Genomic DNA, 26278 nt, shown 5'->3' with positions numbered 1-26278 from the left:
TTTAATGATGTTTTGAGGCACAAAAAGCTGATAGTCATTGTTGACATCATTGAGGCACAAAAAGCTGATAGTCATTGTTGACATCCGTAACTTAGTTTAGTAAGGGGGTACTAGTTAATATAGTGTGTATCACTGCTGAATTAATATACAGGAACTGCCTAAGTAGCTTCTTCATTGTGTGATGTTTCTTCGTCACAGCCCTCTGTACATTGGTCTAATTACTACTGTAGATTCCCAACATCATTTATTATTTGATTAATATGTAATTTCTTTCTCAGATTCATCAGTAATATCAACACAACGCCCAGACTCTTGTATACCCCTTCCTTCCTTTCCTCACAATGCACAGCAACTAATTTCTTTCATTTTTGGCACATCATAATTTAATATTTACCCACGGTAGCTTGGTACCAAAGGAACAATTATTTCCTAATCACTTGCCTTCGGGGGGTTCTCCACTTGTGTCTGGGGAAAAAGGGCAGTTTGGGAGCGTGTCTGTGTTTCCTTTGTAAGGACAGCCCTGTTGTTAGGGCAGGGCACTGTGTGTTGAATTCTAATGCTGGGTGCAAGAGCCAGCCTGTTTGGAAGGGGCAGCGTGGGAGGGAGGTGCTGGCTGCAGGCAGCAGAGCCCCAGCCTGGGGCTCCCTGGGAGCGAGGAGCTCCGGCAGCTCTCCGGACCGTGCCCATGGGGAGCGCAGCCGCTCAGCGCCGGAGCCGGGGTGCAACTCCTCATCCCCCCAGTACCCACCGGGCTGCTTTGCTTTGCCGCCAGCGAGTTCAGGTACCTTTCCATTAAATATTTATCAGTTGCTGCTGCAAAATATTGTCCATTCAAAAGCAGGTTGTTGTATCTGTGCAACAGAAGTGTAGTGGCATTGATTTTTATGTGCATTCGGTAGGTTTTGTAAGATTGTTTAAAATTCACGAGTGCTTGTAATAGGTCTTATCCTGGATTGACAGAGAACTATGTAACAGAGGTAACTGTTCATGTATGGAATATTTATTTTCAAGGAAAATTGTAGAAAATTTTCAAAGGTAGCATGTTATGATAAGATATACTTAAACCACAGAGAAGGTACCTTTGGTTCTGTACTAAGGTTTTGATTTTAAATTAACACTGGATTAGTTATCTGTCTCTGTCAAGACTATAATAAAGATCTTTTGTTGCAATCCATCATAGGGCTTTTGTGTTATACACTATACCTAGAAACTGTTAACAGGGAGACTAGATTAATGCAGAGAGAAAAAATGTCATCAGATAAAACATAGGTCTCAAAAAGCAATTTCGAGTTCCATACTATGTTATGCATTAATACATTTTTAGCCTTTGGGGAAAAGAGAAAAACTTGTAATCAAAAATTAATTTAAGCATTCTTGGCTGTACCTAAATTAGAACCCGGGATACTTCCAAAATTGCTGTTAATCAAATGACCTGACAGGAGCTCATTGGGAGAAAATTAATGAGTATAGTCTATTCTGAATAATATTTAGTAATGCTGATAAGAAATTTTGCAGCTCTTTTTCTAATTTTACATATAACAATTTAAAGTATTTCTATTTCAAGGTAGCCATATGTGTTTGTACATGTATGTTATGCAAATATATTGTGCATATGCTCTTTATTTTGTAAATTAACTTCTTCAGAAAGCCTAATAGAAATACAAGTGCAAGAAGTCACTATTTTTTTCTTGATTAATATCTTAACAATAAAGTGACATGTGGTTTCATATGACTTGAATATTTTTCCATTAATATATGGACACATTTGTTTAATTTCATTAATTTTGTGGTTTTGTTTTGGTTTGTTGTTGTTTTTGTTTTTATGGGGGTTTTTGTATACTATCATTGCAATTTTTGCTGGTTTGGGTATACTGGTTCTCATCTTTTCTGTGAACAATTCACAAGATTGATTTTATAAGTCTTCACTGTAATTTAGTGCTATATAGGAAGGGAAGAAATTGGTGATTAGTATTTTATGCCTTTAGGGTTTGGATTTGAAGAATGCAATTCTATTCTATCCAGTTTCTGGCTATTTACTGTTTTGTAACTTTAAAATATAACAGGTCATTAACAGATTGGGTCATCATACCTGTAACAAAAGTTTTAGTTTCAAGATACTAAGAAGCAGAATTATAAGGAAAACTAAGCCTAAATACCGATTAATTCACATCAAACATCTGGAAATCCTTAGTGGTATATTTTAATTAATAATAGACCTAGGAGAGTTTTCTTCATCAAAAATTTTAGCCTTTGTGTATTCTGTATTTTTTATGTTATATGTATTTTTGGAAGTAAGCTGTTATACAAAAAAAATATTTTTATTACAATTTTCTTATTTCTATTTTTGCTTAACATACCTAATGTGAAGGAAATTTGTACGTCTAAATGTTTCTTGCTGTAGACATGCTAAACAGTGTCACATCTAACTTTGTTCATTGAATTTTGTCTGTAAGCCAGGAGTGTAACTGGCTTAGTGCCTTATTGCCCCCAGCAGTCCTGCTCTTCAGAGTAGGTAGTGTTGAACCTGATTTTTTTTAATGTTTTTTCTTTAATTTTTCCAAGAGCATTTTGATTTAAATTACTTCTTTGTCAAGGTAAACACAGATATTTTTACAGTTACTGGCAAGACAACTGCAGTAATGATGGCTGGATTTTTTTTTTTTTTTTTTTTTTTTTATTTTTTTTTTTTTTTGCTTTTGCTGTAGATTTGATAAAGTTGGTGTTAATTACTCAAAAGACACCATAGTAAGATGGAAGCTGTTGGGAAGGTAGTGGGAAATAAAGGAAGTAACATTTGATGCTTAATAAATTAACAAATCAGTAGATACCTGTTTATATTCTGGAAAATCATAGTTGAAAACAAAGGAGAAAACTTCAGTTATGTGAAATCAAGCTGAGTTTACCCTTGTATAAAGGACCTGTCTTGAAAAGCCACAATTAGTAAGCTGGTTCACTCTGAATTGTTTGTGAATTCCGTTTCACTCACAGGAATTCTGCTTAAGGATAGGGATGAGATTTGCAAAATCCACATGCTGTTTATTTCACCCTACTGCGTTTTGCACCTGTATTGGGAAAAAGAAACCAATATTGACCTGAATATTCTCTCCTTGTATTTAGGATACCTTAAGCTTTTGCTCTGTACATGTCATCAGAGTGAAGTTTTTCATGAGGGTTTGAAGAGAGGAGAGGAGGGGAGGGGAGGAAAGGAATGTATAAATGATGGTGACAACCTCTCCCACCTGCATACTGGGACAAAAGGGGCCAGAGGCAGCCTGAACAAAACACAGGTGGGAGGAATTCCTGACAAGTGAGTGGGGACACTGAGGAAAGCCCAAAGTTAAAGAGCTGGTTGTAGCCAGTGTGGAAAGGTAAATTATTTTCCCCAGCAGAATGGGAAATGGTGTGCAAGCCCTGAGGGCTGGACTCACAGGGTGGGGAGTGGTTGCTGCCTGCTATGATGGTGTATTTTGTTACACAGAGCTCATTGACTTGACCCAGATTGCAGCTTCAGTCGCTGAAAATATGCTGGTGTTTCCTATCAAACTTGAGGTAGCCCCTGTAATTATGAGCAGATACATCAACTTTCTACTTTGAAATCTGTCACTGCTGTTTCTGTTAATGAGGTTGCGCTTGGTGCGTTGCTGCTGGGGAGTTGTATTTTGCACTGTTGCCCATACTGAGAACTCTGCTTACACTGCCATCACCAGAGCCAGCCACCTCAGTGACAGTGGCTATTTAAGATTTTCTTGAAAAGCTAATTTACCACAGATAAAGCTCTTCAAAGTCAGCATACAAATTATTTATCTCTTAATTTCTTTCCACCCATAGCTTGCCAAAACTGCCTTCACTTTGACGATACTAATTCATGGTAGTCACAAGCTACATAGGGCTTAAAATACAGCTTTTTCTTTTCCAGAGTAAAAGATTATTGCCCTTTTTTCATTTGTTTAGCTGAATAAATATTAAGCTTCTAAATTTTGACAAGGAAGTAGATGTGGCTGTAGTTTGTGTTTGTGATCAAATCCAAATTGATTTTCAAATATTTTTTGTGTGCTTTAAAGATGAGTGTGTGGGTATGTATGCAGGTGTACATACAGGCATAGGGGAGAGACTAGTCTTGTGATACACATCTGAGAGAAAATTGGCTGGATGGTAGTAGCTGAAAAATAATTTTTTATTACTCTAATTATGCCTTAGAGATTGAGTAGAACTCAAGGTCCTGCCCGTATTTGTGACTCTGCTCTCTTTTCTGCTTATCTGATGTGACAGATATGCTGATATGATTACAGCTTGTTCTATAGGAGGAAAATTCTAATTGCCCCAGACAATTAATACAATACGGAAGTCAGTCAATATTAAATACAGAATAAATATTGCAAATTAATTTAAAATGTATTTTATAGTTATATGAAGTAGGTTGGTTTTCACAATCTATTAATTACTGGCCTACTAACAAAATGCTTTCCTATACAATGTTATTGAGCTAGAGCTTTCAGTGACCCATTGACATATCAATCTATCCTCAAATATTCTTATCATCAGTTCAGCAACAGGATGTTTAGAGAATGTTTTGAGATATTGTTGCTGTTAGTACATGGGGAACAGTATTTTTCATATTTGTGACTACAGAGAAAATATGAAATATTTTAGTGGTGACTCTGGTTTAATGAAAAAAGAAATTATCAACTTCCATTCTATGCCCTTTATAGGCATTGCTCCTCAGGTTGACCAAACTCTTGTGACTAGAGACAGGACTTGAGGAAACAGCATGAAACAGGGGAGGTTTGGATTGGATATCAGGAAAAGGTTCTTCACCCAGAGCATGGTTGGGCACAGGAACAGGCTCCCCAGGGAAGTGGTCACAGCACCAAACCTGTCTGATTTCAAGAAGTGTTTGGACAACACTCTCAGGCACAAGGTGTGATTCTTGGAGTGTCCTGTGCAGGGCCAGGAGTTGGACTTGATGAACATGATAGATTTCTTCCAGCTCAGGATATTCTATGATTGTATAAACATGTAACAACTTTTTTGAATACATAATCTAGTATGGGAAGTCTTAAGATGCCAGTGATTCATTTTATGCTTGTTCTTAAAGAGCAGTGATGTCAACATCACATTCCCGTAATATATTCCACATTTATTTGCTTTCACATGTTTTTTCATTTGCAATAAAGTCATTTCCTAGTTAGTTGAAGTTAGAAAAAATTTTTGAAAGTGAGTTGCAGAAGACTGAGATTTGAGGGAAGTGTTCCAAGGAGCATGTTTTCCATTCTGTGACATGGCTCACAAACAGAAAGGATTTCAAAACTGTAATTTTAACACATTTCTGTTGAATTGCCAATTTAAGATGTCAGTTGTCATCTTGTCAGATCTGAAATGTATCCTTTAAGGGATGTTAATTGCCTTTAGAGTTTTAAAATCGCTATGTTGACTCAGCAGTAGGTGGTTGTGGCCTACTTTGTTGAAGGACACCACTCTGTAGGTGTCTGTTTCTTCTTAAACTTGTACCTGATCTTGATCTTGCAGTGAGAGCTGCAGAAAAACAAGGAACGCAAATTCTTTGCACATTTGCCTTTCATAGTAGAAGAGTGCATTATAAGAGCTTCATCTTTGGATTTTCTGCAACTGGTATGACTTATGATGCCTTGTAATACAGTTAAAAGAAAATTTGCCAGGAGAAGTAGCTTGTTTTTTTTAACTTACGCAATTCTGATTTTAACAGATTTGTTAACACATTGAAGTTTTGTTATTAGCTTGTGTATAGTGTAAATGCAGTTAGTACATGATTATGCAAGCAAATATAAAAACTATTATATATCCTATTTGTGTTTGCAAGGGTGGGTGGAGGAAGTGTTAAATTGATTGTTGCATTTGAAACTGTGGTGTGTTCTGCCAGCAGCTGGAATGTGATCAATTAAATGGGGCATATGAAAGGCATTGCTGTTTCACATTGTTAAAGGAAAATTACAAGTAATATTGTAATACTGAGGTCTAAAGATATATTCTAGAGATGGCTGGAAATAAATTTGAGTCCATCAAAGCAAGGGCATTCAGTGCTGGATTATTAGCATGTTATAGAAAAAATAATAGATTAATATCTTTAATGAATGCTAAGAAAATAATGACATTTTTAGTAAGGATGAAATGTAGCCCAATCAGAAGTAAGCTTTCATTAATAAAAACCATGTGATCATGAAATTTCATTAGTCATCTGAAAAAGAAACTGAAGTGTAATTTCATTTTTAGTTAAACTGTGGGGCAGGGTTTGTTTTCCCCACCTTATTGTTGCGCTTTCATTCCTACTTGTCTCCCTGTGCTCGTTAGAAAAGCTGAATCATTACTGTAACTACTGACATCTCAGATTTTTCACAAGCTTCTCATAAGCCACGTAACATTTCTCCACACATCTTGCAATTCTGAAATATTTCTACAGGAGGGTGTTGAAGAGAAAGCAGTAGCTTGTTTCCTACCCCAGTGCTCCCCAGGGCCTCCTCTGAGCACCAGCAGCTGGGGACACTGTCCTGCTCGGAGCCAGGGGCTGCGGGCATGGGGGGCAGCTACCCTGAGAGGAGGTTTCTGAGCTGCTGCCAGCAGTGCGGGGGAACTGTGACACAGAGAAGTCTCACTCACCATATAAGACCCCTAATAGCTGAAGAGGACTGTGCAAAACACTCAACAACTTGCTTTTTTGATAAGAAGTATGATCAAATCTCGTGAAGGCTGTTCTTCTGAAAACATTTTAATTAGCTCTCTTTAGTGCCATTGTTCTGCTAGTTTTTTAAGTAATAGGAACTAATTGAAAAGCAACTTGAGCATTTTACCTAATTCCTGAAAAATCACATATGAAAGCATAGCAGTTTAACAAAAACATTAGGCATAACTGTTATGTACACACAGTTGTACCCTATACTCATACTTGAAGCATATGTGAGGGGGATGAGTTTGTGCCAGCCATTGTGCAAGTGAAGTAGCAAAGGGTTTTGCAAAGAAGATTAGAGTTGGCTTCTCAAGTGGATTCAGAGTGCTTCAAAGGATGTATAGGAAGTGGGGCAGAAGAGTTTTCAATAGTGGCTCTCCAAAAGACATCGGCATCTCTTTGTAAAGAGGAGTTTCATTTTAAGATCACTATGGAGTAAAGGACTTCCAGTTAACTGAGTGCAAACTAGTGCCACTTCACTCCAGAAGAGCTGCCTCCAAAGATTTGCATGGAATTGCAGGGGAGAGGAGGTAGCTGTGTTTGAGGACTGCCTTGCCTTCCTGAGTTCTGAGCTGGGAAGCAGCAGAGCTGAGGGGAGGGAGAGCTGTGTGACAGGAGAGCTGCAAACCTTTGAGGAGGTGTCATGTAACCTCTCAACCGAGGGATCTTCTTATGCACTGACAAGCTGCTTCTTTCTTCTGCCTGGCTGGGGTTACCAACACTTTCCAGGCTTACTTGGGAGTGACATGGTAACAGGATTTCATGATCTAGGAATGAATTTTTCCTTTGCTGCCTCAGTGACTTGGGTAATGCATGGTTTGGGAGCTGGGGTCGGGGGGAGGAGTGGGGGGGAGGGTGTGTGCATTCATTTTTTTTGCATTTTGCCTAAAGGATATAAAAGATTGTAACAATGCCTTTTTTGTTTTTTCCTCTTTCACAGCTCTAAAGCTATATAATAAACATAGTGATTTCAGATTTCTTCAGCTTTCTTTTTATGAACTACTTTAGGAAAAATATCTTTTATAGGAGTGAAGAAATTGTGTGAGTACAGTAAAGTTCCATTTGCTGTTGCACACCTGTTACTCCCTGTGTTGGGATCACTAGTTACAATTGGGAAGGAACCATCAAGACCTTCTAGTGGTTGCAACAAACTGCAAAGAATATGAGGTCCGTAGTGGACAAATTACCAGCAGGTACTTTTGTTGTATAGAGCACCCTGTGGCAATTAGTTTCAGAATTTATTAAACATTGTGTGAATTGCCTTCTCCTTTGTTTTAAGCATAATTAAGTGATATTTTCCTTTGTTGCCTCCCTTGTTTTGTTTCTCTGGGAATCTGGTAAATATCTTCTCTTTAGGCTTTGCATAGTTTTCAAACATCAGGAAATTTTTGAAGGTGTCAGCTATATCTTCTATTGTTTGTTTCCCTTCCAAATTTATTCCTCTTTGAAAACTACACCTTTCAGCATACTTACTGCTCCTACTGCTACCTTTTCTTGCTTTACTATGAGTTTGTGTAGGACAGCCACAACAGCATTATTCAGATTTAGAAAATGTTGAAAGTGTGAAATTTTTCTGTGAAAATGTTTATTTACATACTTGTTTGGACCATCTTTAAAAGACTTGTCTACTTGGTATTTATGCAACACTGTCATTAAAGCAGTAATCAAGAAAGGGCTCAACTTTGGAATTAATATTTAATTGCTTCTGTAGAACATTGCTCATGTATCATTTGATGTGTTTCTTTGACAGGGACAGAACAGTTCCTTTATTTTCTCTTGGGGAACCATGATAATGAACCTGTAGTTAAGTGTTCATGAACACTTTTTCATTGCTTCCATCTGAGACCACATTCAGATTTACCCTTTTTATTTTATTTGGTTGGTGTGTAAACTCTAGCTTTTCAGGACTTAGGTACTTGGTGGCTAGAAAGATTTGGGATATTTCTAGAAAATAAAAATAAATAAAAAGTGTAGAGTATTTGGTTGTTCTGTCAAGAAAATAAGGGTGGTAGACATGATGTTAAAATGCAATGAATGAGATGCAATTGGATCCTGGAAACACAGAGGTGTTTCTCAGGTGCACTTTAAGGATCCCACCTGGGTCCCTCAGCAATGAGCCCTGGTTCCAGTGAAAGAATATACTCCCGGGAAACCAGGCAAGGAGAAATCTAAGCAGTCTGCAAGGTGAAAGTACTCCTTTACTGTCACCTTTGCATCTTCTCATTCACTGTGCCATTCTAGGTCAGCAAAATTTCACCTCTATCTTATCCTATTATGCAAAAACACCCTCTCAGTTTTGACCAAGTAAGGATAACAGTGGCTAAATATATACTGTGGGGAAAGTGCATTCTGTGGCTCAACACAAAGCCTGGCTGCATCTCGAGAACGTTTTGGGCTAAAACTTCTAAGCAGAGGACAGATGAAACAGGTAGGCTGGATGGTTGAGGAACTAGGACTGCATATGGGTTGCTTTGTGGAAAACCTGTTTTCCTTTGGTCTGGAGAAAGTGTAATCTCTTCTGCAGTGGGAGGGGAGAATATAAATTACACCAACACTAAGTGTATCCATTCTCTGTATATCAAGTGGGAGTTTTGTCAGAGTGTTACATGACAAATGATGGAAAAATACAGAATTTTAGGGAATCAGCTTTTGGTGAAGAAGCATTTTAGTAAACGGGTCTTAATAAGCAGCACTAATAAGATGAGGGATGTAACTTGCCCTCTGGGAAACTCCTTCCAATCAGTGTCATGGGTGCAGAAAATTATCAGCCTGGGATTCACAGCCTGAGACAATTCTTATGCTGTCTGTAGAACTAGTAAAGACTCTTGATGTATTTACCATTTGAATTTGAAAACTGTGAAGGGGTAGGATTTCTGAGTCCCGGAGGGAATTGCACTACAAGTCTACTGTGGAGACTTTCATATTTGGAAGATGCATTGTTAGCTGAATTAATTGTCAGTAGCAGTGTAGGGAGAAGGGCAACATCTTCCCTTTTCCTACCTTGACTATGTATGATTTAGAAGTGATGTTCAGATTAGAAGGGTGACTCCTGCTGGTAACATGACACAATGAATGAATCATACCTACCTTTCTACTATAACAGACGACAACTAGTTCGACTTTGACCTCATAACAAAAGGACTTTTTGTTGGACTTTGCTTGCACTGAATAAGGAAGTAGTCCATCAAGAATAGGAAAAAACAAAACCAGTGAAAAATTACTTGGCACTTCAGTGGACTCTGAATCAGGTAAAGATTTAAAGAGAGAGAATGAAATAATCTTTCTTTGGGAAAAGAAGAAAATATTTAGGTATTTACAGAGCAAGGAATTCTATCAGTACTATGGAGCTATTTTTATCTGTTAAGATTAGTCAATTTAACTTCAGACATAACCTGAATGTAAAATATTTACAATTAAAATTGTAACAGTACTGTGTCTATTTTCTTCACAGGTTTGCTGGTCCTCTGATACATTTCAGAATGCCGCTGGTAAAAAGGAACATAGACCCCCGGCACTTGTGCCACACAGCTCTGCCCCGAGGTATCAAGAATGAGTTGGAATGTGTCACCAATATTTCCTTGGCAAATATAATCAGACAACTGAGTAGCCTAAGTAAGTACATTGTCTTAATAGCTGTATTTAGAACTTACATATTTTCCAGTCACAGTGTTCGAAGTAGGAACACCTTTTCAATTTCTCTGTAGAAAGATGTCACTGGGTCTGGAATGTAGTGCTTTTGTGGGTAGTGTCTAGCATGGATGTCTGTGAAGGAAAACTAGGACCTTTTCTAGCAGCACATCTTAAAAGACTTCATTCATATATTTCTGTTACCAGTGGAATATGACAGGAAAAGATAGCTGGTAATTAATGAAGTCAGTAATTGCTAACCTTAGAGCAATTCTTGAGTAGAGAATATGACTTAATGAGAAATGTATCACTGGTTGCTTAATTCTCTCCGCTTAAACCCTTTGTCATGTTGTGGTCATTCAGGAAAAAAGAGGAGTTACCTATTGAAATATACCCAGAAATGTGATTATTATATTGTATTTGAAATATTGAAAGATTTTTCTTCCTTCTTCTCCCTCTGTCAACAATTGTATCTTTGGTGCACTTGAGAGGAGTGAATACTTCTCGGGCTGTGAAACTCTGAAGGAGTTTTGCTGAAAAGGCTGATCTCTGACTTGTTTCTTCTTTAAGTTACAGCAACTTAAAAAGTTGTCAGATGAACCAGCATGATCACATTTTGAATTTCCAATACTGCAAGTGCTTTTTAACCACTAGGATGTTACTAAAACTACCAACACATTAAATATTTAAATGTGCATGTATATACATCTACAATGTGAAAAGTCTTTCAGCTCCATCATTTTCTTAGAGTCACAGGTGATGTAGCCTAATTTGTTGATTAGATTGATTTAATTATTGGTCTGATGATATGCTGTATGGTGTCTGTTGTGGCAGCCTTTGAAAGCTGTTAGGGTGCCATTAGGCGGAAGACTTAATTGAGGACACCGAATTATGGAATTGAGACAGGAATGCTTACAACACGTAAATATGAACATTATTAATATAGCTGCAGCAACAAAGGAAAAGAACTATTTTAATACTTTTCAGTGAACCAAGAGCATATAATATCAGGATGCAGTATATGATCACCATCTGTGCTTTTGCTTCATTCTGCCAAAAACCCTTCCCAAACTAGCTGCTCATGTACTAGGCTCCCCTTCCAAGTCACTGTTATTAATGTTGTATTATTTTATTTTAGTTTGCTTATTTTAAAAATTCTTACTTGATTATAAGCTTCATCTGGGGAATTTGCTTTTGTAGGTGGCATGCCAAATATATATTTGGCATTTTCATTTGGAGGTATTATTTGACCCTAAAAACCCAACAGTAACTTCTAACTCAACATCACGGTCTCAGATTCACCTATTGAAATTCAGCTGCCTTTGCTATGTTTTCTTGGTATACAGATCTTATATCTGATGTTGTATGTGCTGCTGCTTGTGAGGAGGTCAGGATGAAGCAATACTAGAACAGAAAGAACTCAATTAAGGAAGAATAAAACAAATTAAGAATATCCGTTGAATGTTCACACATTTATTACATGGTTTGCCTGACACAGAGCGCAGAGAAACACTTGCAAGGGAATGTAACCATAACTATGAATAATTCCCCTTTGTAAAAGCCGTGTGGTTCTTCCATGTGTTTATACCAAGTTTTTACCTGATACTCTGTGTGTGTTTTCAACAAAAACAAAAACCCAAACTTTTTCCCCGCAATTGAAATAGAACATGTTTTGCAAACTAGTCCTTATTTCTCAGCAGTGCTAAAGACTCTTCTTTAAAAATGGGGATCATATTTCAAAGGTTTGGGTACTTGTGAAAGTATTTTGTTCCAGAATTCTTTTAGCTTTGCTGCCTGTTTATGCTAGGAGCAATACAAATTCAAAAATATTCAGGAGTTCTGGAATAGGAATTTTGTGTCTCATGCTACAACCCAAATAACCAGTCTTCACTTGGTGTGTCACTGTTAGGGGTGAACAGCAAGGTCTGCTGACATGCAGATAAATTTTAGTACTTGCCTGTGAGTCACAGCCAGCAGGCATGGTTTTGCAGCAGTCCCCTGGCAACCAGCTCTCTGCAGTCCTTCCCTTTTTGTCTTCCATGGATAATGTGTATGTTTGAGAATCAGCCTTTAAGTTGTAGACAAAATGAGCTTTACTCTGAGGGTGGAAACTGAGAGCTCTGATAGGGTCTCGTTTTCTTTAAACTAAAGCTGCTTTTGCTTTTGCTGGTAAAGTTATGCAAATTTAAATGAATGGTCTTTGACCTGATTAACAATCAGTCATCTCTGCCTCTAAGATTTTTCACTTACTTACCCTCAATTAGAGGATCCATCTTCTTATGGTTGTGATTCTCAAGACCAGGCAGTCTTAACTTCTCTTTTGACATGATATAGAGGAAGAATGCTGTCGTGGAATTGGAGCCACCAGTACTCTAAACAATACCAAAAGTCATTATTGAGAAAAAATAAGCATAGAGTTTTGTCATATAAGTCATTGGATCTCCATTTTTGGAGATATTAACAACTCAACGGGATTAGTCAAGCAGCTGGATCTAATTGGATCTGCTTTGCACAGGGTGTTGCACTAGATGACTTGGAGGCCTTTTAACCTGAACAGGATTGTGTTTCTATGATCTTAGATACTACATTTAAATAGGATATACAAGCAGAAACAGTACTTATGAAATGACAGGAATTCTGTTTTCCTGTATTTCAGTATAAAATTTAAAGAGCTTTACATCACTATGTCAGTGATAACTACCATGTGTCTCCATGAAAATTATCAAACCTTTCATAGCTTATTTGATGTGCTGCTTCTAATTGTTCAGTTTGAGAAATTTTTTGACCTTTAAAAGAAGTAGAGATCAAAGGACAAAATATTTATTTCTGCTTTGAGTGATAGTCATTGCCTTCATCCCTGAAGCATGGAAACATGTCAGTCTGTCATGATACAACATACAAAATTGCCAGTAAGTAATTTTTCCCCCCGTATTCCCAGTCTTCTCTTACTTCATAAAAGGATCTGTTTTCTGACAGCTTTTCTTAGCACTGTGGCAGAACAGAAACTCTGGACAACAGCAACAGCTGTTTTAGTTTCCTAGCCATTCTTCCCTGTATTTCTTTTTTTCTAACAGGATCTGCTTTGAGGAAGTGCTTCCCTCATGTTTGCAGCAATATTGCACAGACAGTGGTACTCTCTGTACATTGGTGTATGTCAGACTATAACATTCCTGTGTACATGAAACACAACTGATGGCATTGTGCAGCTGTGCCATTGTTAGAAGGCAGATAAATAGTTCTCTTGTGTGAATGTAGCCTCCTCATTTTGTTCACAGCTATTGACCAATCTTGTTTTTCCTTTTATTCAGCTGTTCCATGGAAACAGAATCTCAGTACCACATAAGAAACCTAACTGATGGGGTTTGTTCTCAGCCCCAGTCTCTGACACCTCCATCTAGGGAGGAGAATTCTCTTTTTGAATTTGTGCCTTTAATGAATATTTGTATTGCAAGCATTCAGACTAGGCCTTTTATTCAATCATAAAAGATGTCATTCCTCATTTTTTCATTTACTTCTGCATAACCAAAGAGAATGCTGCATAATTCTGCTAAGCTGGAGTGCCTTATATGTTAGTGAAAACAGTTTTCACTTAACATTGAACCTTTTGTAGCCTTTTCCCTCTTTCTATCTTTACTGTGTAGCATATCTATTTTTACCATGTTCATCTAATTCTTTCTTTTCCTTGCCCCTTATTTGTTAGTTTTCAGGAATGAAAGCCTGACTTTGGAGAAAATAATTTCTCCCCCTTATTTTTTCTTCTCAGATGTGCTTAAGTTTTCTTTCTTTTTTTTGCTTACTGTACCTTCCCCAAAAGCATTCATCTTGTGAGAGACACTGTTCTGTTATACTGTGAGAAACACTTTTTCAGCTCAGGAAAACCTTCAATTTGTCATGACTTAAGGCATTAACATTCAGTAAATGGGAAATATTTCTCCAGAAATACCTAGCTGCAAGGTGTTGGGACTGCAACTAATTTTTAGAACCTCTTGAGCTCAAAGACCAGCCTCTCTTTTCACCCTGTGTGAACAGCATCTTCTGCACATGGTAAGGTTCCTGCAAAGCTGCATGACTGGAAGGAAGTCTCTGCAGATCTGCAGCTAGAGCTTCAGTCAGTATTCCAGAACCTCTGTGTTGCATCTTGCCCTAGCCATCCTCCTTCTAGGTGTGTTCAGGAAAACATTCATTGTGAATTTTCTTCATTAGTCACTCCTCTTTATTCACTGTTACAACAATTGCCAGGGAACACAAGTGTTCTTTTTGCACAAGAGGATAAGGAAACTGATGGACTTAAAGCTAGCTCAGCTTGAGAGAGCCCCAACCTCTCAAAATCTTCCCTCTGATTTCTTGATGTTGTCTTTGCTGCAGTGGCAATGCTGTTTTGTGTCCATCCCAAATGGTAATGAGAGGATGAGCAAGGGGTCAGTAAAGTTTCATTGAAAGCAACCATGTGTTAGCAGAAAAAAGCTCCACCTGTCATTAATTCCTTGCCTACATAAAGCAGTGAACTGGGGTTTTGTTAGAAATGAAAGGAAGAGCAAGACTTCCCTGTGAAATGATCATTAGCACTGCTACTTTCCACATAAGTTCAGCTCTCAGCAGTCTCTTTCACAGATTTCTGAATACATAATGGTAATCTCAGCTAGTTTACTTGATAATGTCCTCAGTGGATGGTAACAAATGGTATCTCCGACTTCCATGGCTAAAGATTTTTGAAGGCTGACTTCTTCTTTTTGGATGTCAACAAGAAGCATCAGACCTGCTCTGGATAAGGCCTTTAACAAAGTTTATTTGATACTTTTGATGCCCTGGTCAGGTTGTCTGATAAACATCTGGTTCAATTTTCCTGGCTAAAGGAATCAAGTTGTCTCCTCAGTACTCTGATACTCCTACTATAATGCTTGTGGACTGCTCTCACATTTTCATAATGGCAGTTCCTAATTAGCATCAGTGCTATGTATTTAGTATGTCATTTTACAGAGCTTGCTCAGCCATAACCAATGACATTCCCAAGGATCTACCAAGGTTCTTATCTCAAGTTCAGTCTCCTAGCTTTTAGTCTGTTTCCCAATCACTTAGCTGTGAGATTGAAATGATCCTGATGAGAATTAACCCCAGACTTTCAAACTCAGATACATCTCATTTTTTTCAAAAAAGTAAATTATGTAGTGAAGATCTGAAGCTGAATCAACAGGCTATGGGGTATGTTAAATTATATGTAAGAAATAATGAAGGAGGAAAAATGTATTAATAGACTTAGAATATCTTTCCTGTTTTGCTGTATAAATGAACCTTGGTTATATATTGTGAGTGGCCTATGTGGTAACTAATTATCCTGAGAGAATATTTTCTAATAAATACACTATGTTGTGTAGAAAGGAACTATTCAGTAGTGAATAATGTAATTTTGCATAGTATAAGTATATTGGGAAGGGAATAGGCAGTGGGACATGACAGGTTTTACAGCTACTCTTGTTCTGTACCTTTATTTTTTAGAAAATATAGTGGACAAAAATATTGTATAGTGCGTGAACAGGAATGAAATAATAGAAATCAAGGAATGATAGTGTGTAGGTGGGTAGCAGACTAAATTCCAAGCTTGTTCTTTGAGATGTTTTACCAATTTATATGTACTTTTTTTAATTGTCAAACTCATATTTTTAAGCTAATATTATTTTGGGGTTCATGTAATTCAATATATCAATATATTTACTATTTTAATATCAAATATAATTTTAGTTACATAACTCTTTATTATACTTTGTACTTAATAATGTCGCCACATATTTAATGTATTAGGGATTTTTATAATTTAGTTCAATGATAAATGTGTTGGGTTAGATTTTAGGTTTGTAAATGTTAAAATATGCAAACACACACACACACACCTACACACCACTGAGCCCCAAAAGTCTGACAGATCACTTAAGGCTAAGATAATTAAGATTTTGAATGTCCTGCTTGCTGCATCTTGCACTGGCCTAAGTTTTGCCAGTCATCCTCTTGAATTTCCCAGAACGATGCTGGTCTATGGCACTGAGCACTGTGTGTGGTGAATGTGTTTATCCAGGTAGCTGCAGCAAATTCAGAGCACCTTCCACAAAGGCTGCCAACACCTAAGTGATCTGCAGGGTGCTGCTTCAGGCTGGGCTGCAGTTGAAGGGTTTGGAACTGTTTTTCTTTAACAATGCAGAAAGATAGTGAAGAAGTGACTTCTTCCACAAGTCCTGGTTCAGGACTCATGTCCCACTCGCTGTCTGAGAGCCTGTAACTAAATCTGTCGGTAACTGATCTAGTGTTGCAGAATGATTAATTTAAATGGCCTTTCCTTAGGGTTTGCCAACAGATACAGCATGGAGAATACAGCCGGAGTTCAGGTGGATTTAAGGACTGGAGTTTTGAGAGGACTGCTAGTGTATGTCCTGATCCTTGGTGTGATTCTAAGAATTTGAGTAACACAATAATAAAGTCTTTGAAGACATTTATTTGTCAAGCTTTATTTAATAACTGAAATACTGTCCAGAACCTGATGTGGAGGTTGTGGTTGACTTCAGTTCATCTGATACATACCCAGTCCCCTAGAATAAGACAAAAACCCCCATTTCTTTAACCTTAATATGTTTTCATTTTAGTGTGTTGGAAAATTAGCAATTACTCATTTGTGGATAAAAGCCAGGGAGGTTGGACAAATGCTTAAGAAATTATGGGGGGAAATTAGGAGATAAAACAAATTAGAAAGAAAATTTGGTGAAAGCAAAGCACTGTAAAACTGATCAGTTTTTTTTTGACATTTTATAAGCCATTGTACACTTATTGCCATGGTAATGAATGGAAATTGAGTGGGTGATAGATGTTTTGGTGGTTTTAATTTAAAAAAACTAGGAAGGCAGTAAGCAGTATAATTTTTACTCTATTTTCAGTTAGTAGCTACTAGCTACTGTTCTGTTTTCAGCTCATAGGTCTGTTTTAAAAGTCAGAAAAATAATTGTTCAAAAAGCCATCAAAGTACATGCATGTTATTGAGGGGAGAACAGAACATTGTTTCCAAGACATTTTATTTGTCTGTCACAAAAAAGGATATTGACTGACACCAGAGAGAGCTGCATTCCTGTATCCCTTTCTTACTGAAGGTTTAATTGTGATCAGAGCCCTTAGATACATGAGGAAAAATTATGAAAAGAATAATAAGGTGAATAATAAATTCCTTAATTAAAACTGAATAATAATGTATGCTCTTATTAAAAAAAATTAAGTGCTCTGTTAATAAAAACAAATGCCAAGCAGGTTTTGCAAATACAGCAAAATAAGCTTTTCACAGACATTGAAATAATTTAATTGCAGAAGTGTATATTGTCATTTAATTTAGTAGGCAAACAAGACCACTGATCTTTCTGATCTGGTATTTTGTATCCAACTGTGAGCTGGATCCTAAGGCGTTATATTATAATTGTCACAGGGAACTGTAATTCTCTTTATTGTGCTGTGTGAAACAACACAAGAGTAGAGTTTTTCAGCAAGCCCATAATATTGTAAAGCAAGCCCATAATATTGTAAATTTTCTGAAGTGTTGATGATACTTTGGAATATTCATTGTGTATAATGGAGTTAATTTTGCATTCTTACTCTTCTGACATATTACCTATAAATTATGTGGAATGAGTTCAGCTTTGTTTACTAGAGTGCTTTTTTTCTTACACTTTCTTTTACTTTTGAGTTTGTGACACTTTGTTCAGTATTATCACCTGTAATTGTGTCCTTTGTGATCCAAAACCGAGGACAGACTCCTATAGAATACACAGAGATGGCGACACAAATACTAGGTTATGTGTGTTATGTACATACTTATACATTCACATATAGTGTTCTTTGGAATGGAAGTTGTGCATTTCACAAAAAGCAAACATTTTGCTTTGCTAGAGGAAGCATTTGGTTAAATATACCTCTGGCTAAATAAAGAGACCACCAACACACAGGTAGGTGGAGACATGATGGTTGGCACACCACTTCAAACACGACAGGTTGTTTTTAATGTATTTCCCATTTGAGGATTAGTGTTCATAAGCATAGGCAAATTATTCCTTGCAGTATGTTTGTGGCTGTATGCAATGTAATGAAAAGATTTCCAGGACAGATTATTTGCAATTGGAGCTCATTAATGAGGTAGATTAATTTTAAGCCTGATGAAATGATACAGATAAAAATTTAGCCTCAAAATACACCTATAAAAGGGAAGTTACTGGATTTTAAAGCCCAGCTCCTAAATTAATTTTTAATTCTACACATGAATTTTTTTATTTTATTTTAATTTTAGTTTGTGTGTCTCTAAATGTTATGTGAGTTATCTAATTATAATTAATATTTCTGAACATATTATCTGAAATGCATTAAATTTTTAGTATCTGTGTATTAAAACTTCAACAATCTTGTTCTTAGTGGAACAGATTTTAAGTAGTTTCCCTTGCTTCAGGTACATAAACTTTTCAGAGTTTCAAGACACATATTAGAAGGTCTTGTATTAGGTGAATTGCCAGCTGAGAAGACTTCTACTAACTTTCCATCTATATTTTTCTGTGGACTTGTGCTACAAGTCAGAGGTTCAGAGTGGGAGTGCCTTTGATCTGCTTCTCACTATGGCTATTAGTAGTTGCTCCAAGAATGAGAGCAAGACAACATGTTGGATATTCCTACTAATCTCCCTGCTTCCAGCATTGTTCAGCCTGGAAGCCTCTCCAACCAGCTGAGGTTTGTCTGTATTTCCTAATGCTCAGTGTGTTTCTTTTTCATGACTTTTTGTTATTGGCAAACTTGATCTCGTTTTTTTCCAAGCAATTTACACATATCTTAATTAACATGGATCTCAGCATAGAAGCTTACAAAACTCATCTTTCTCAACTTTGAAGACTGGTGATTTACTCCTATGCCCTGTTTTCTACCTTTTGAGGAATTATTTATCTGTGCCACTTCTTTTGTATGCCCCATCTGTTAAGTTTTCCCCAAATTGTTTGATTAGGGACTTTCTGAACTCTCTTGGAAATCTCAGCAGATCATAGCTCTCTCTCTATGTGCTTCTAAACCATTCAGAATGTCTCTTTACAAAACTGCTGCCTCTTCTGTCATGAGTCATCCAGATGTTTGCTAATTCAGTTCTTCATAATGATCTATACTAAATTGTATGGATGTCAAGCTTATGGGTCTGTAGCTGTCAAGCTCTCAAGATGTTCCATGAAAAAAAATTTGAACCTTGTTGTTTTGTGTTTCAATGCATGTAAGTACAATTGTTCCTAATATTTGCTGGTCATTTCTTTCCTTTAGTTTTCTAATTTTTATATAGTCCCTTCAATTTCTTTGAGCCTCCCACAGTGAGCTCTTGCATCAGGGTCTCTCCAGTTCCCTTCATTGGACACCACTGGAAGGTGTTAAATTAGCTTGTCCACAGGGGTCTTGTCTTCTCTGTATTCCTTCATATTTTCATTGCCTGTCTGCTCTGCAGACTCCCTGGCGGGCTTTCTTATTCCTCGTGTCTTTGAAGGAATATTTATTATTAGTTTGCTACTTGTTCCTCTTCTATTTTCTTCTTCTGTACATTTCTTCTGATATCATCTTTTATATTCCATTGTGTATAGTCATGCTGGTTTTCTATCGCTGTTACCTAAGTCTTAATAAATGGTATGTGCTGGCCTTGTGCTTACTGCATAGCATCTTTAAGTAGTTTCCACAGTACCTGTAGGGATTTAGTTTTTGTTCTTTTGATGTGTTTATATAAAAATGTCCTCATTTTTATGTATACTTCCAGATGTATTGCTCACCAAAGATAGAATTTCCACAGCTATCCTTTTCTTTTATACCTGTCAGAACTTGAATGCAAAGCAGGTAGTAAGAAATTTGTGAGATTGATACTTCCAAAACCAACATAAGTGCACAAACAGTACATGAATTACGTATGCACAGTATCATAGAAGGTTTTGAAAGATACCACATTGTATTTCAGAAGTGTGGCTACACATTCTGCTGTGTATTCTGGTGGGGTTTTTCCAGTGACATTGGCAGACTTCTCAAATGGAGTCTTGAGAGCATTGGAAGCAGTATGGGGAGTACTCTGTAGAAGAGAAACCAATTACTGATCCTTTTCTGGCAATATTTGAATCTCCTGCTCTTTTGTGCTAAAAATATGATGCCCATTGATGTGAACAAAGGAGAATTTTTTGGTTGTTTGGGATTTTTTTTTTACTTCAGTGTAAATGGGTAGTTACTAGAATTTGGATCCTTCAAGGTAGGATTATTTTAGTGTGCATTTTTGAATAGGCTGGTTTTAATTTACCTAGATATGAATATCTGATCTTCCTTTTTTGTAAAGTTCTCTGTACAGGAGGAGTGGAAGCAGTGCTTCATTTTGAGAACAGTGTTGAGGTAAATTCAAAAATTAGTTATCACTCAGACAGGAACGGCTTCAGATGCTGGAAGTTGTCCTTTTAGAAATATCCAAGAAACTGCAGTCTAGTTCCATGCATATCAGCATAGTTAAATCATTTTATGGCAGCTGAATATCTGTCCTGTAATGTATTAAATAATTTAATATCTGATAAATAAGTTGCATAGTAAGTGTTTAACTTCTATTTGCTTTCTAAAGGACTCTTAACGGGCTTGGTAAGTGCAGGTTGTTACAATGATACTCATGCATCTTAGAATTACTTAATTAAAACAGTAGGAAATCATTTGCCTGTCTTGTGGTATGCTTGAATTTTTTTTTTCCCATATTTCAGGTAAATATGCTGAAGATATATTTGGTGAACTTTTCAATGAAGCACACAGTTTCTCATTTAGAGTCAACTCCTTACAAGAACGTGTAGATCGCTTGTCTGTCAGTGTTACACAGCTCGATCCAAAGGAAGAGGAATGTAAGTTACCTCCTGCAGGGGGGATTTCTTATTTTGTCACTCAGACGGCACTGATAGGTGAAATGGAAATAATAATTTAATAGTTTAAATCATATTTATAAGAACACACAACAAAGCATCATAAGAAAGGTCCATTTCTATTTCTGCCACAGGTTTTTTTATAGCCTTGAGCAGCTTTCTGAGCTCAGCGTTTTCATGGTTACTGAATGATACTAAGGAATTTACATAAAAATGCCTACAGGAGTATCTGTCGCTTCAGTAGTGTTACATATTTGGAATATTAACAATATTATGTAATATTATGTGAATTTTTGGAGATAAATCTATACACTTTTTTAAACCTTTCTATTAATTCTCATGGTATATCTCATGGAATATAAATATTTGTCCAAGTAGGGTTTTTGCATTTAACTTGTACCATCTTACCTTCTGAATGATGTTACAGCTGTATAGCTTCATTTATTACTGCTGCATAACCCCCCGGACTCTTTCTAAATAACTTTAAGTATTGTAAATATTGGTTAGCACTAAGAAAACAAGTACTCTCAGAAGTCATCAGCTCATGCCTATAAGATAGAATTTGTATGGAATTTTAAAGGATGCCTAGGTTTTGTTTGACCACCTAATGCATAAATGCCATGAAGCTTTTTTGCCTTCTTTGATATCTGTTGGTCACAGGCCAGCTGTGAAAAATATTGTAACCCTCAAAAAATGTAGGGTGTTCTAAACTATGTGGCTAAGACCTAGAAAGTGGAGGAACATCCCATCATGAAAATAACTTCAGATTGCTTGTGGGATCAAATTTTAAACTATGGAAAGCTATTTCAATTCTGAATGTCTAGATATAATGATTGTGTATTGTTAGATTGTGTGATTACAGTTGTGTATACAGAAAATTGAAGTGTCAAACCAGGAGTGTGGTCTTCAGATTTTCTTTGGTTATAGATGTCAGAATTTCACCAGTAGCAAAATTAAGCAAGGGGAATTTTTGATTCTGTATTTCGCATGACATTAATTTTAGAACAGGTTTTGAAAGACAGCTGCTCACAGCTAGTAGCAGATTTTCCACAAAATCATGACTTGCCTAGGGGAATTCTTACATTAATGGGATTTTCCAAGTCTCTTGATAACTGAGCATAAATCACTCCTGTATACCTCTTTTTCCAATTGTTATAACCTGGCAGGGAGTTATACACCACACATCCACTTGCTCACCCCTGTTCCACAGTGGGAGGAGGGAGATAATCAGGGGGAAAAATGTAAAATTTGTGGGTTGAAATAATGACATTTTAATAGGATAGAAAAGGAAAGGAAAACATCAATAATAATATGAGAATATACAGAATAAGTGATGCACAATGCAATTGCTCACCACCTGCTGACTGATGCCCAGCCGGTTCCTGAGCAGTAGCCTAGCCCCCAGACACCTTTTCCCCTGGGTTTATGTGCTGAGCATGACACCATATGGTATGGAAGGTCTCTTTGGCCAGTCTGGGTTGGCTGTCATGGCTGGGTCTCTTCCCAGCTCCTTGTGCCCCCCCCATCCTGCTCACTGGTAGGGTGGAGTTAGAAGCTGAAGAGTCCTTGACCACTGCTCAGCAACAACTAAAGCATCAGTGTGTTATCAGCATTATTCTCATCCTAAATCCCAAACACAGCACTATGCCAGATACTAGGAAAAAAAGAAATCTCCTCCTGCCCAAACCAGGGCATTTTTGCTATGATTGGATAATGATAAAAAACGCTTTCCATGTATGACAATAATTTGTCAGCAGTTGTAATCTTGTAAAAACTGTAACACACTGGAGTGTTAATGGCATTTCCGCATTTACTCTTGACAGCCTAGTTTTGGTTCAAATCAGAGGGGGATGTATGTTGATATATCATATTTAATATGTTAATCATTCACATTTCCATAGAATGAAGAGATCATGTTAAGCCATTGAGTTAAAGCATCCAGGGATATTACACAATAGCAAGAAAATTGTACTATGCTATGTAAAAGGCCTTTTACATGTTTGGCTCTAGGTTTCAGGACCAAAAATCCGTAACTATTTGATGTTAGAGAATTGCTAGAAGTAGTTTTAAATAGCGTGTAGTCCCCAATGCATCATACCAACACATTTTCACAGAACTGTGTATGCTGTAGTGTTTGCTAAATTGTATACCTAAAGAAAAGTACAGAATGCAGTCAAGGAAACAGGGCTGGGAATAGATCTACCCAGTGAAGTCCAGCGTGGCTCAGGGTGATTTGAACCTGATCCCCTGGATTTGTGTGTCACACCATAGAACAGCAGTCACTGCTTGTACTTCAGAAGGACACATGCAGTCCTCAGTGTCAGGAGCTGTTAAATTACTGTTTTTATTAACCTAAGAATATCCAGTCCCTGAACTGTACCCAGTGCTCCTTATTCACAAATGTCTGCCTGGAATGAGTCACCAGATGAGGATAAAGGAGATGAGGAGACGTTTGATATTCTATTTCCTTAAAAGTTAGGGATCAGGAAACTTTTTCCCTTCAGTATACTGTTTTGGGCTTGACTTTAGAAATCCATTACAAATAGTTTAGGTTTAGTCCTAGTGTGGACTAGAATAGCTGAAGGATGTTAATGCATGAAGGGGAGGGAAAGGGGAGAATATTTGAATTTACCTTTTTTAACTCACTATGCAAGAATTAAGCAACTTTCAGTACTTCTACTCAGCTAACAGCATGAGTAAAATGGGATATACTTGTGAAATGAGTCTCATCTGCTCTTTGCCAGGAGGCAGTAATAGAAGATTTAATGGGTTCCTTTGGGCCCATGCTATTACACAAGAGAAAGAAATTAAGATTCATTTAAAGCTAAGTGACATGAACAAAAACAGCCCAAGTCAGATTCACTAAACGAGATGCAGATACTTGGCAAGATGTTTCTGGTAGAGTCAGAGTGATAAAAAGCTCTGGATTTGTTTGAACAGTCTGTGTGTTTTCTCATTTTGAATTATTACAACATCTCTATGAAAGAATAAAACCAAGGTTAAGACTGTGTCTTTAGGAGTCTAACTCCTCAGGACCAATTCTTCTGTCATAAAAGAGTTGCTATCAACTTGGTTTGCTTTGCATTATTACACTGTTTTCAAATTATTGATTTTTCAATGTTCAATGAAATTATTAATTTCATATTTTAATAGATTTTTAAAAATACTTTATTATTTTCATATACATGTGGGTTTTACCCTTAGAAGATACCAAACTTGTATGCAGACAAAAAGAAATCCTCTGCTTTCCATCAGTAAACTCAACTTTATTTCAATTGTATGGGAAACAAACCCATATGTATCCAAGAGTAATATTTGGGGTCCTTTTTGGACTCAAAAAACACATTCTTGCTATAAAGTTGAACTAAGTTCAACAGCTTCACTAGCCCTGCAATATAAGGTGTCCTCGTAGGTGAGAAAATAAATCCTGAGTATAGTTTCTTTGCAACCATTTTTCATTTCAGTATTTACTTTATAGTAAATAGCAAATATATAGTTTATAGGTAACATTACTAACTCTGTCCATATATATGCAAATTGCATCAGTAAAATAGTACTTCTCTTAATTGGTCAAATTTTCATCAATTTAATTGTGCCTTTTAAGTGTGAAGTACTGCTAAGAGTGAAAAATGTCATAGTTGTAGAAATCTGACAGTTTTGAAAAGAATATTAATTTTAACAATTATATGGTTCTTTTTTGAAATGCTGATACATGGTACAGCTCTGATGTATTCATGAGGTATTGGAAAATAGTTTTGTATCACTCAGAAATAAATAATATCAGGGCAGAAGGAAAATTCTTAAATTCAGAGTTTATCAGACTATTTTGGTATTAATTTAGTGCTTCTTTTATTGTGAGCTGCCTAATTCTATTTAAACCTCAAACCAGAGAGGATTTTAATCTCAAAGGCGGTGTATCAAATTCTTGATTTCCACAGCGTATTTGTTACAACTCTGACAAGCAACTTAAATAAACCTAATGGCAGAAGTGCTGTGGGTGAGCAGCCTGGCACATTTCAGGAAAGTGAATTGTGTTTCAGTAGGCTTCTGCCTTTGAATACATGTTAGTTGTTTTTCTAAACATTCTATAAATATTGCCCTGTCATTAAAACAATAGTAGTTCAGTTTGGCTGGACTAATGCCAAAAATGTTTTGTTTGCTATGAGGGCAAAAACCTAAAAAGCTTGACAGATAGTTGTGGTCTGCATACTCCTGGAAATGGGAGACTTGGTCAACTTTAAAGTCTGGATATTCAGCCCATTGTGAGACTCAGAAGGAAAGGGTAGCAAACCCCAGTTTAAGGGTTAGCTCACTGTCTTTGGCCTCTGAAGAAGATTTTGCTGAGTATAAATGTAATCAAAATTAAGAACAGGGAGCACATGAAAATTGGGTCATGATCTCCACATGTACTATATTAAGTGGAGAGTAACACTATTGTCAGTTCATTCATTAAAAATTTTACCCTCCAAGGCAGATAAAGACTGTTAAATTATATAGCAAGTCTCTTCCTTGCACATCACTACTTAAAGAAAGTTGGATTTGATTGTGTCTCCCTCTCAAGATTCGGAGCAGCTGGCTGGGCTTCAACTGCTGTCCATGTTCCTTCTCCAATTTTCTTAGGCCCTTGATTAAATCTATGGGTTATTTAGTAAGTAAATAGATTTTAAATTAGCATGTCCAAGACTTAATAGTTCCATGGTAAGACCATGATAGTGCATGTTCTGTGTATAAAAAGAGGGATGTGGACAAAATATTTTTCTTCAACAATGTGGTGGTTTTGTTGAGACTAACCAGCAGATTCAGTGCTTGATGCCCACAGGTAATTCACATCTTAATAGGGCTTGCTTGTTCTACATGCTGCATTTGAAGCAGCTTCTGAGTCCTCCTAAAATGATTGCTCTAACATACACATCTTCTTTTTGTTTACCTGTAGTAGTTAACATACTACTTTTCTACTACATACTTTCTCTATCCAAAGAGTTCTTGAGCTGTTTTGGAGTGTTCTTTAACTTTCCAGTATTTCAGAAAATTTCTATTTCTTGTG

General features: G+C 36.8%; 1 protein-coding gene across 2 annotated transcripts in view; it reads left to right on the top strand.

Moving 5' to 3' along the window:
* Nucleotides 1-606: 606 nt before the first annotated feature.
* The window catches only part of WASF1 (WASP family member 1), a 38947-nt gene continuing 13275 nt past the window's right edge, over nucleotides 607-26278 (top strand). Inside the window, exons 1-3 of one of the 2 annotated variants that reach the window (XM_005418422.2) lie at nucleotides 607-781; nucleotides 10149-10309; nucleotides 21082-21216. In XM_005418422.2, the coding sequence (XP_005418479.1) occupies nucleotides 10177-10309; nucleotides 21082-21216 (268 nt within the window). In that variant the 5' untranslated portion in view covers nucleotides 607-781; nucleotides 10149-10176. The remainder of the gene's footprint in view (nucleotides 782-10148; nucleotides 10310-21081; nucleotides 21217-26278) is intronic. The other variant, XM_031066681.1, reaches the window with a different exon arrangement.

The sequence above is a fragment of the Geospiza fortis genome, unplaced genomic scaffold, assembly GCF_000277835.1.
Source record: "Geospiza fortis unplaced genomic scaffold, GeoFor_1.0 scaffold98, whole genome shotgun sequence".
Classification (NCBI taxonomy): domain Eukaryota; kingdom Metazoa; phylum Chordata; class Aves; order Passeriformes; family Thraupidae; genus Geospiza; species Geospiza fortis.
This window is presented reverse-complemented; position numbering and strand designations above follow the sequence as displayed.